At 45.0% G+C, this 12483-nt stretch overlaps 1 protein-coding gene across 3 annotated transcripts in view; it reads left to right on the top strand.

Annotated features, from left to right (window-relative positions):
• The window catches only part of LOC130932009 (RNA binding protein fox-1 homolog 3-like), a 506184-nt gene that overhangs the window by 215584 nt on the left and 278117 nt on the right, over positions 1-12483 (top strand). For all 3 annotated transcript variants that reach the window (XM_057861344.1, XM_057861342.1, XM_057861343.1), the window contains exon 3: positions 6873-6982. In XM_057861344.1, coding sequence (XP_057717327.1) covers positions 6873-6982 — 110 coding nt within the window. The remainder of the gene's footprint in view (positions 1-6872; positions 6983-12483) is intronic.

The raw sequence follows: 12483 nt of genomic DNA, 5'->3' as shown, positions 1-12483 counted from the left end.
AAAACACAGTCAGCACGGTCTTCGGGACGCAATAAGGAATGGACCGAGAGTAAACACGCTCAACCCAAAACTCTGGCTCAACTCATGCCACTAGATTAAAAAATATATAATACCTGACAGCCGCTACAAATAATGCCCACATAATGCTACGGTAGATATCACATGTATAGAACTAGATGCGAAATGACAGATTCGGTGGCATTAGCAGCACATGTATAGAAAACTAGATGCGAAATGACAGACTCGCCGGCGTTAGTAAACAGCCACCATCTTACAGCAGTAGACTTCTCTGGAAGGCTGTTGTAGCAAAGCGTCCGAGCGAACCTAATTAACTTTTTATCTAAGATACTCCTTAATCGGCAAAATCTTGACTTGAATCCATCGTTAAATGATGAAACAGTTTAAAAACTTTTACATGTCGAAAGTAGACGGAAGGGAAATTATGGAATAACGGGAGCAATTTTAACAACGGCTGATTCACAACATTAAATTACTGTATTTGTGCGAATATACAGTGCCTTGCAAAAGTATTCGGCCCCCTTGAACCTTGCAACCTTTCGCCACATTTCAGGCTTCAAACATAAAGATATAAAATTTTAATTTTTTGTCAAGAATCAACAACAAGTGGGACACAATCGTGAAGTGGAACAAAATTTATTGGATAATTTAAACTTTTTTAACAAATAACAAACTGAAAAGTGGGGCGTGCAATATTATTCGGCCCCGTTGCGTTAATACTTTGTAGCGCCACCTTTTGCTCCATTTACAGCTGCAAGTCGCTTGGGGTATGTTTGTACCAGTTTTGCACATCGAGAGACTGATATTCTTGCCCATTCTTCCTTGCAAAACAGCTCGAGCTCAGTGAGGTTGGATGGAGAGTGTTTGTGAACAGCAGTCTTCAGCTCTTTCCACAGATTCTCGATTGGATTCAGGTCTGGACTTTGACTTGGCCATTCTAACACCTGGATACGTTTATTTTTGAACCATTCCATTGTAGATTTGGCTTTATGTTTTGGATCATTGTCCTGTTGGAAGATAAATCTCCGTCCCAGTCTCAGGTCTTGTGCAGATACCAGCAGGTTTTCTTCCAGAATGTTCCTGTATTTGGCTGCATCCATCTTCCCGTCAATTTTAACCATCTTCCCTGTCCCTGCTGAAGAAAAGCAGGCCCAAACCATGATGCTGCCACCACCATGTTTGACAGTGGGGATGGTGTGTTCAGGGTGATGAGCTGTGTTGCGTTTACGCCAAACATATCGTTTTGCATTGTGGCCAAAAAGTTCAATTTTGGTTTCATCTGACCAGAGCACCTTCTTCCACATGTTTGGTGCGTCTCCCAGGTGGCTTGTGGCAAACTTTAAATGAGACTTTTTAAGGATATCTTTGAGAAATGGCTTTCTTCTTGCCACTCTTCCATAAAGGCCAGATTTGTGCAGTGTACGACTGATTGTTGTCTTATGGACAGACTCTCCCACCTCAGCTGTAGATCTCTGCAGTTCATCCAGAGTGATCATGGGCCTCTTGGCTGCATCTCTGATCAGTTTTCTCCTTGTTTGAGAAGAAAGTTTGGAAGGACGGCCGGGTCTTGGTAGATTTGCAGTGGTCTGATGCTCCTTCCATTTCAATATGATGGCTTGCACAGTGCTCCTTGAGATGTTTAAAGCTTGGGAAATCTTTTTGTATCCAAATCCGGCTTTAAACTTCTCCACAACAGTATCTCGGACCTGCCTGGTGTGTTCCTTGGTTTTCATAATGCTCTCTGCACTTTAAACAGAACCCTGAGACTATCACAGAGCAGGTGCATTTATACGGAGACTTGATTACACACAGGTGGATTCTTTTTATCATCATCGGTCATTTAGGACAACATTGGATCATTCAGAGATCCTCACTGAACTTCTGGAGTGAGTTTGCTGCACTGAAAGTAAAGGGGCTGAATAATATTGCACGCCCCACTTTTCAGTTTTTTATTTGTTAAAAAAGTTTAAATTATCCAATAAATGTTGTTCCACTTCACGATTGTGTCCCACTTGTTGTTGATTCTTGACAAAAAAATTTAATATCTTTATGTTTGAAGCCTGAAATGTGGCGAAAGGTTGCAAGATTCAAGGGGGCCGAATACTTTTGCAAGGCACTGTAAGACAATATTTTTTGCACTGAAATAAGACTGAAAAAGTGGGAGTCGTCTTATATTCAGGGTCTAAACATTATACCCATTCACGACGCTAGATGGCGCCAGATATCATTGAAGCGAATGCTGAACTTGAGGACTAATGTTCTGTCATGACAGATGTCAGCTACTCTCAAGTTTAACCAGTTTGTATTATTGTATTGCAATGTTTTTCCTTATTCAGATAATTGATTTATAATAGAATCATAGCCTCTGAATCGTAATCGAATCGTTAGGTGCCCTAAGATTCCCACCTCTAGAAAAGACCTGAGTTCCCATGCCCAAAATGACTTACCAAGAGGCCATGTTGGTTTTAAGTGACAAAATTTTGAGGCATTTTCATCATTTCGTGTGAAGATGGGGATTTTCAGGATTTTTTTTGCTGTCCTAACTCAGCCCCCAAAGTTCATTTAACCGTGCAAAACGAATTTAGGTAAACATGCATACTGTGAGTAACTCTACGAAAAGCTCTCAGGAAGCTGTCACCAAAACAACAGTGCAATTTTGCCATTTTGATTTAAAACAACAGTTTTAGAGCTATTTGTCATCATTTCCAGTATGGTCCTGGATGTTTTGCTTTTAATTCAGCCCCAAATCTCATTTCAACGAGAAAAATTGTGGTGAACATGTCTATTTTGTGTAACCTCACAAAAAAATTACGAAGAAGCTATGCTCACAAAGACACAGCCATTTAGTTTTTAATTTGCCACCCTTGACCTGTTACTTACCATATTATCCGCTTCGGTGAATTTTTATGTAATGTCATCTGATTGTGTGTGAACCAATCAGAGCCCATCATTGTTTTCATCGCAATACAACTTTAACCTATTGGTGCAGGCACAGCAACGTCCGTTCTCCGAGCATCTGAATAATTCAAAGTGTTGTTTTTCTGATTGCATTGCAGCAAAGTACGTTATGCTTCCACCAGAAATCACAGCAAAACACATGATAGAAACCGTATTTTTCATACCGGCAAACTCTCGATTTTGAGACCCAACAATAGATATCATTTTAAATTTGATTGAGAGCTGGTTTGACCAGTCAACAGCTCGAAGAAGTTGCAGATCACGCCAAATGGAGAGCAAGCTACTGCATTCTTCCACAACTGCACACACTTTAATCACACAATGAATAATGAATGTTCTGAACTCCTGGCTGCTGTCAAGTTTGCAGACGAGAAAGCCAACAGCTGAGAAAAGCTCTTAAACCTTAACCTCAACTTGAAACCCTACTTTAAAACGCTAACGATGAGGAGAAACCCTATTTTAAAATCCTAAACCTTGTTGAAAATCAACACTGAGGCTCAGAAGCCTAACCCTTGTTTGAAATCTTAACCCAGGCTTAAAACATGACATTAAAAGCCTAACACTAGCTTAGGTTAAATACAAATAAAAGGAAAACACACTACAGTCATTTAGAACCCTAAAACAGGCTTGAAACTCTCGCTAACAAAAGTAGCATTAACATAAGCTTGGAACCTTAATTTGAAATTAGTACTAAAGTGAAGTCCTCTCATAAAACCTTAACCAAAGACTGAAATGCACATTTTAAATCTAGTATTAAACCCTACTTTGAAAGACTAAACCAGGATTAAAACCCTCGCCCTTGCCCCAAAACACCTATTTGAAACCTTAACTCAGGCTTGAATGCTAATTTTAAACCATAACCTTGCTTTTACTTGAAACACACCAACAGGATCGAAACCCTAAATTGAAGCCCTAATCCTCGCGAGATGCACTTATTTGGAACCTTAAGCCTTGTTTAGTATAATCATTTGAAATACTAAACTGCTTAAAAGCACGATATGAAACCTAAAGCACTTTCTTGGAAGCCCAATGCAGGTTTGAAACCCCAATTTGCCAACTTTTATGATGCAATCCTTGTTTGAAAGCTTGAAAGCCGACTTGTATGTTGCATAATTTGTGTGTTTTTCTTCTCGCTCTCACCGTTTCTTTCTCGCCAGGCGTCTGTCTTCTTTCCAGTAGGGGGCGCCGGCTCCCGTATTTTTTATTTTTATTTTTTATTTTTTTTTTTAAACGCACGTCTGGGTTGCGCCCGTCTGGCCCATTAATAACGGGCACACTCCGGCCTGCTCCGCCTCCTCGGCTGCTCTGCCCGGAGCACTGCTGACATTTTAATGGTGGATTTCTCTCTCTCTCTCTCTCTTTCAGTTTTTTCTTCTTCTTCTTTGTAAATAATGCATGTGCTGCTTGTTGGCTCCTCCCCCCTCCGTGTGCTTTTGTGCACAAATTACAACACCTTGTCTCTACTGCTGCACTGCTCACTACATCACACGAGTGCCTCCCTCTGCCCTCTGAGTCTCTGCGAGTGCATGTGCGCAAAAAACTGTGCGTGTGAGTTTGTGTGTGTCTATAACTGTGTGTATATCTGTTTGGGCTCCCACAACTCCTTATTGTGATACTTAACGAATCGCCGATTATTTTTGCGATAAGTCGATTTGTCAGCTCGTGTATATATTAACTCATTCACTCCCAGCCATTTTCACCGGTGCAACCCCCTTCGCTCTCAGCCGTTTTACTGGATTTTGACTGATTTTGCAAGGCCCACAGAAAATTCTGTTCCATTGCTATATAAACATCAACCCACCAAAAGAAATATTAGACTCTCTTCTTACAGCAGGAAAAGAAGTTAGTTCATATCGTTTACCATTCTTTAGAAATCAGCATTAGAAAATAGCTTAGTTTGAGCAATTTTCCAATTTCTGATAAAAAACTGAGAAATTGAGCTTTTTGTGAAAGCATACATTTCAAACATAATTTCGACTTTAACACAGCTATTTTTTGCTTTAGTTACATCCCAAACATCTGAATAATGTTTTCCTTTTACAAAATAGCATAAACAACAGGACAAACAGAGCTTTTGTAAAGTAACAGTTTATTTACACATAACTAACTGAGAGATGACGCTGTCGTGGCTGAGACAGCCGGGGTAAACTTTCCCTCATCGCCGCCTGTCTCATAAAGATGGATTTTTTTGAGTCTGTCTCTTGTGGTGACCAATTCCTCGTGGCAGAGTTCGCCTAGGGAATTTGTCTTCCTGGGGGGGAACTGGCTTGGCCGTGCACGTTTCCGTGCGGACACTGGAGGGTGCGGGGGATGCGACCGGCTGAGCACGGCGGCGCGGGCTCTGCTCGGCGAGCAGCACGGACTCAACGGCATCGTCCGCTGCACTGGTGGTCCCTGTCGTTCTGCTCGGTCGTCCACCACCTGGCATCCCGGGCGTCCTCCAGGTTGTTCTGCTCGGTCGTCCGCCGCCTGGCATCCTGGATGTGCATTCGGTCGTCTTCCGCCGGCGCCCCGGCCATGCTGCCCGGCCATTCGTTCCATTGAATCGGGTTGCGGGTCTTACCAAATGCGCTACTGCTCTCCTGTGGCCAGTTTTATTGCTGTGAAATGGATTTTCAGCGTTGTGCTTTGGAGCTAAGTTGAATCAGAACCCAGATAAGTCTCTTGTGGAAAAAAAAAAACGTAAAAAACGTATAAATACGTCTTTGGGACACTGAAACAATTAAAAATAGAACGTAATTACAGTGGGAAGAACAAGTATTTGATACACTGCCAATGGGTTTTCCCATTGGCAGTGTATCAAATACTTGTTCTCCCTACTGTATATGTTTTTGGGAGCAAATGATTTAAAGATGCACTGATCCCAGTATCAGCAGGGGGGGCGATCCGGCCCGAAATGGCGGTATCGGCGAGTTCCAACAAAGAGGGCCATTTACCATTTACCGTTCCAGAATTATAACACTTGACCGCAGCCTTTTTTTCCTTCTGACACTCGTTACACTCTCTGTTGTGTGATGACACGTGATCACTTTGCATGCCAAGCAGCTATCGCTAATGGCCTGCTCCGGACCAATGAGAGTGGGCCAATAGCTGCTTTTAAACAATGCCAGGGTACCTTTTTCATATGTAAAACAAATTATGAAAGGAAAATGTTGGCAGTCTAGAAATATTTCAGTTAAAAGATAAATGTTAGTACAAGTTATAGAAATTTTACATTAAAACCCCTCTTCATGTTTTCGTTTTCATAAAATTTGTAAAATTTTCAAACAAAAAATATACTAGTCGCTCGCCATTGTTGATGTCAATAATTACACAAGGCTCAGGGTGCTGAAAAACCCATTAAATCAGTCGCACCCAAGCGCCAGCAGAGGGCGGCAAAAAACAAGTAACAAATGGACATTACACTGCTGTCATTTTAATCCGTTTGAGCGGGGCATGTGTTTTAAATGTGTCAAATATTTTAACGTGATTAATTTTAAAAATTAATCAACGCCTGTTAACGTGATAATTTTGACTGCCCTAGTATAATTGTTGTCCAAGGCAAAAGCAGATGTTTTTGCTAATAATGTATCTCAATTAATTACATATTAAATCAGTCAGCTTTCAATGAAGACTACAGAAATAGACATGAACTACAGATAAACATGGATATCTTTTCAAAAGAATGCTTTGGGTTCAAATGTCTGAAATGTTTGTGTATGAAATTTTATTGTAAAGAAATGGGTGATTTTCATCTGTAGTGTAGCCATGCCCAGCCGGTGACACCTTTAATATATTTATTTTTCTTAAATAAAATGACGATCAGAAACAAACAACTGGCATCTGGTGGAAATTAAAACACTCAATATAGCTACGACAAGCGAGTGACACCATCCTGTGTGTGTTTGTGTGGCCAGGTAACGCGTTGTGCAAGTCGGGAAGCATCGGCGTCTTCGGGAACGTTGTGTACAGCGGACTGCTCAACGAGCACCTGTGGCATCTGGGAGTGCCACTCTTCACAAGACTGGTGAGTCGCCTTCCTTTCGGTAGTGTGGCCCCCCCAGGGGCTGGAGTTCCAATTGGTCCCTTTCGGAGAATGCTATGCTTTCGGAAGTTCACGTAACGCCGTCACGGTGGTTGGGACTCAATAATTGCTGACATTTAAATGTTGCTTAGCACTGGAAAAGATGACAAGGTTCTAATTAAGAACTGGAAGAAATAATGCTCCGGTGGCAGAGAAGGTTCCGGATCAGGATGGCTTCTAGAGCTGTTAATTGTGCCCCCTCCTCTCTCTTTCTCTCGCTAGTTTGCATCAATGTTTACGATTGATTTGAACGTTTACGAGGCGGGAATTAGCACTGATTGGTGCACCGGGGTCGCAGCTAATTGGGTTACGTTAAACAGATCATTCCCATGATTGCATAAATGTCCAATGAGAAGCCCTTGTTTGATGACAACTTCATGTCAGAGGCTGACAATGTCTTCAACGCCTATACATAGACAGACACAAGCAGGGTCACACAAGTTCTGAAGCTTTGGGACGTAGAAAAATTACGGAAGTTCGAAATCGCTCGTTTTAACCTCTGTTTTTGGAAAAAAGGGCCAAACAACATTGTTAGACCATTTTACATGTTTTTGGGGGGCTTCCAAAGGGGTTCTCTTCATCAACAATGCCATGTTTTCAGGTTAAATTGGGTGAAAATCCTTAACAATTTAAGGTCCGGGTGTATTTTGTCTGATTTTGCGTGCCTTTGATGTTCCCTTTATATTCAAAGCAAAGTTTTTTACAATGGTCTGGTTGGGTCCATTTTTTTCAGGACACCATAACCTTTATGTTCAAACTGTTGTTTTCTTCGCCAGCCAAATTATAATCAACATGTTAGACCAAAAATGACAAAAAAATTCCCCACATTTTTGTCAAAATATGTAATCCCATAGCAAAGCAAAATTGAAGATGAGATTTTGTTCATGTCTTATTTACATCTCTGAGAAGTGAATCAGCAACAATAGAGACCAGATTTGTTTTCTCAGTTTTATCAAATTTGTCTAGTGAGAAGTAAGTCTCACAGTGATCATGACATGAGAAAGTCTTGAGAGATAGTTCTACTGGCAGGATGTCTCACAGCTGTCGCCTTTCAAGATCTCACCAAAAGACAACTATGAGATTTTGTGTTGATCTCAAATGCGTCTCAATTTGATCTCCTTACTTGGCGTCACTATCTCGGTCATGTCTCAGTAAAAGATATGGATGAGCAAAGTTTTTTATTTCTGCTTTCCTCAAAGCTGCATCTCTTCCTGATCTTGCCAAGCAACCCTATATTGTCCATCCATCATCTTCCGCTTAGTCCGGGGTCGGGTCGCGGGGGCAGAAGCTTTAGCAGAGAAGCCCAGACTTCCCTCTGCCCAGCCACTTCAGCCAGCTCCTCCGGCGGGATTCCAAGGCGTTCCCAGGCCAGCCGAGCAACATAGTCTCTCCAGCGTGTCCTGGGTCGACCCCGGGGCCTCCTGCCGGTGGGACATGCCCGGAACACCTCTCCAGGGCGGCGTCCAGGAGGCATCCGAACCAGATGCCCGAACCACCTCAACTGGCTCCTCTCAACGCGGAGGAGTAGCGGCTCGACACCAAGCCCCTCCCGGATGACCGAGATTCTCACCCTATCTCTAAGGGAGAGCCCGGACACCCTGCAGAGGAAACTCATTTCGGCCGCTTGTATCCGGGATCTTGTTCTTTCGGTCACGACCCACAGCTCGTGACCATAGGTGAGGGTAGGAACGTAGATCGACCGGTAAATCGAGAGCTTCGCCTTTTGGCTCAGCTCCTTCTTCACCACAACGGACCGGTGTAGAGTCCGCATCACTGCAGACGCTGCACCGATCCGCCTGTCAATCTCCCGCTCCCTCCCACCGTCATTCGTGAACAAGACCCCAAGATACTTGAACTTCTCCACTTGGGGCAGGATCTCATCCCCGACCCGGAGAGGGCACTCCACCCTTTTCCGGCTGAGGACCATGGTCTCGGATTTGGAGGTGCTGATCTTCATCCCAACCGCTTCACACTCGGCCGCGAACCGCCCCAGTGAGAGTTGGAGGTCACAGCTTGATGAAGCCAACAGCACCACATCATCTGCAAAAAGCAGAGATGCAATGCTGAGGCCACCAAACCGGACACCCTCAACGCTTCGGCTGCGCCTAGAAATTCTGTCCATAAAAATTATGAACAGAATCGGTGACAAAGGGCAGCCTTGGCGGAGTCCAATCCTCACTGGGAACGAATTCAACTTACTGCCGGAAAATGCGGACCAGACTCTGACACCGGTCGTACAGGGACCGAACAGCCCTTACCAAAGGGCTCGGTACCCCGTACTCCCGGAGCACCCTCCACAGGACTCCCCTAGACACACGGTCGAACGCCTTCTCCAAATCCACAAAACGCATGTGGACTGGTTGGGCGAACTCCCATGCACCCTCGAGGACCCTGCCGAAGGTGTAGAGCTGGTCCACTGTTCCACGGCCGGGACGAAAACCACACTGCTCCTCCTGAATCCGAGATTCGACTTCCCGATGGACCCTCCTCTCCAGCACCCTTGAATAGACTTTACTGGGGAGGCTGAGGAGTGTGATCCCTCTGTAATTGGAACACACCCTCCGGTCCCCCTTTTAAAAAAGAGGGACCACCACCCCAGTCTGCCAATCCAGAGGCACTGTCTCCGATGTCCACGCAATGTTGTAGAGGCGTGTCAGCCATGACAGCCCTACAACATTCAGAGCCTTTAGGAACTCCGGGCGGAACTCATCTACCCCTGGGGCCTTGCCACCAAGGAGCTTACCAACCGCCTCAGTGACTTCAACCCCAGAGATCGAAGAGCCCACCTCAGAGTCCCCAGACTCTGCTCCCTCAGAGGAAGGCGTGTCGGTGGAATTGAGGAGGGCTTCGAAGTATTCTCCCCACCTACTCACGACGTCCTGAGTCGAGGTCAGCAGTACACCATCTTCACTATACACAGTGTTAATGGTGCACTGCTTTCCTCTCCTCAGACGCCGGATGGTGGACCAGAATTTCCTCGAAGCCGTCCGGAAGTCGTTTTCCATGGCCTCGCCGAACTCCTCCCATGTCCGAGTTTTTGCCTCGGCGACCGCCGAAGCCGCAGTCCGCTTGGCCAGCCGGTACCTGTCAGCTGCCTCCGGAGTCCCACAGGCCAAAAAGGCCTGATAGGCCTCCTTCTTCAGCTTGACGGCATCCCTTACCGCTGGTGTCCACCAGCGGGTTCGGGGATTGCCACCACAACAGGCACCAACCACCTTACGGCCACAGCTCCGATCGGCCGCCTCAACAATGGAGGTGCGGAACATGGCCCACTTGGACTCAATGTCCCTCACCTCCCCCGGGACAAGGGAGAAGTTCTGCCGGAGGTGGGTGTTGAAACTCTTTCTGACAGGGGATTCTGCCAGACGTTACCAGCAGACCCTCACAATACGTTTGGGCCTGCCAGGTCTGGCCAGCAACTTCCCCCGCCATCGGAGCCAACACACCACCAGGTGGTGATCAGTTGACAGCTCCGCCCCTCTCTTCACCCGAGTGTCCAAAACATGTGGCCGCAAGTCCGATGACACGATTACAAAGTCGATCATTGAACTGCGGCCTAGGGTGTCCTGGTGCCAAGTGCGCATGTGGACACCCCTATGTTTGAACATGGTGTTCATTATGGACAAACCGTGGCGAGCACAGAAGTCCAATAACAGAACACCACTCGGGGAGCTGATCGGGGGGGCCGTTCCTCCCAATCACGCCCCTCCAGGTCTCACTGTCATTGCCCACGTGAGCGTTGAAGTCCCCCAGTAGAACGAGGGAGTCCCCAGAGGGGGCGCTCTCCAGCACACCCTCCAAGGACTCCAAAAAGGGTAGGTATTCTGTTCGGTGCATAAGCGCAAACAACAGTCAGAGCCCGTGCCCCCACCCGAAGGCGGAGGGAGGCTACCCTCTCATCTACAGGGGTAAACCCCAACGTACAGGCACCAAGCCGGGGGGCAATAAGTATGCCCACACCTGCTCGGCGCCTCTCACCGTGGGCAACTCCAGAATGGAAGAGAGTCCAATAAATTGCTCCAGCATCCCTATATTGTGTCAGTTACAAATATTTCTCATTTTGGTTACCTTTCAGTCTGCTCATTTTGGGTTCTCAAGATTCTTTCATTGTAAGAAAAGAGTAGTGTCTGCTATGACATGTTCAATCACATCTTGTGCCAAAATCTGAGAAAATAATAAAATTGGTCAAATAACTCAATAACATATCTGATTCATTAACACAATATAAAAAATAGAGATGCGTTCAATAGCTCCTGGGATATGCAGTTTTTCGTAGTGCTTTCGGTTTTGAAAAAGGACAAGAAATGATGGAAATATGGCGATAAACACGCGGTTCGTGCAGCGTTTTAATGTTTATTAATGAGGGCAATAAAACTATAAAACTCAAATGACATTATTTCCCTTGTTACTTGGTCGATTGACTTCAATTAAAAACAGGAGTGAACCTCAACTTCGGCAATTTCAAACGAGACAAACCACCGGCACTTGAGTGACGTAATTACAACGTGACGAAGCTTCAAAGATGACATGCGCGCTGGACATGCCCATGACTTTTAAGAGTTAATATAGGGTCCTTAAAGGAAAATTTAAGGTTGACCGTAACGTTGTAATGTTGCACAACTTTGAAGCCTTTGTTATCAAATTGTGATGAAGTCTTGTAAGGTGTTATGACATCTCGCTGATCGTTGATACTTTGAAATGGATGAAAATTTCAACTCTATATTATAGTTTTTGCTATACTTTCATAAAATGTGTGTCAAAAAGCTAACTATTCTGTTTGAGATTACGTCGAGAGGCAATCATTCACTCCCATTGACAATAATTGCCGTAACTACCATCGACAATCCATTTTGATGGGAAGAGGCTGGCATCGATCGAATGACCATTTCAAATCGCTCACCGTCAAAATAGACTGGACGTCCTTCCTTGTCACTGGCAATGAAATACGATCATTTACTGATGTGATGATCTTTAGTGTCTATCACTGTTGATAGAGTGTGAACCAAAACCCCAAGCCTGACTTCTACCAAATTCTTCAACTTTTGGCGCCCGTGGTCATACTTTCAGAATTTATATCACAAAAAGCGGCACATGCTGTCTGAACGAAAGACAAATCAGAGTCATGACCAGTCAAAGCTCACGGGAAAAGGTAGTATTCACCTTTGTAGTGCTATGAAGTTACTCAGCAAAGCGCGAGACAAGCAAGAGCCCCTTAAAGCACACTGCCCCCGCCGCGACGAATCTGAGTCCTCGTGTTAGTGTGGCCCTCCGGCGGTATCGCGGTTGCAGCCCAGCCCGCTAATTACAGTGCAACCCCATCATGTCGGTACCCGAGGGGGCGGGGCAGCACGTGCCGGGTCCTCAGATAGCCCAGATGTAAACCCTGCATTATTAACTGCTCATATGCGTGCATGCGAGAGCGTAACACACACACAGCATTTAGC

The sequence above is a fragment of the Corythoichthys intestinalis genome, chromosome 16 (genome assembly GCF_030265065.1).
Source record: "Corythoichthys intestinalis isolate RoL2023-P3 chromosome 16, ASM3026506v1, whole genome shotgun sequence".
Taxonomy (NCBI): Eukaryota; Metazoa; Chordata; class Actinopteri; order Syngnathiformes; family Syngnathidae; genus Corythoichthys; species Corythoichthys intestinalis.
This window is presented reverse-complemented; position numbering and strand designations above follow the sequence as displayed.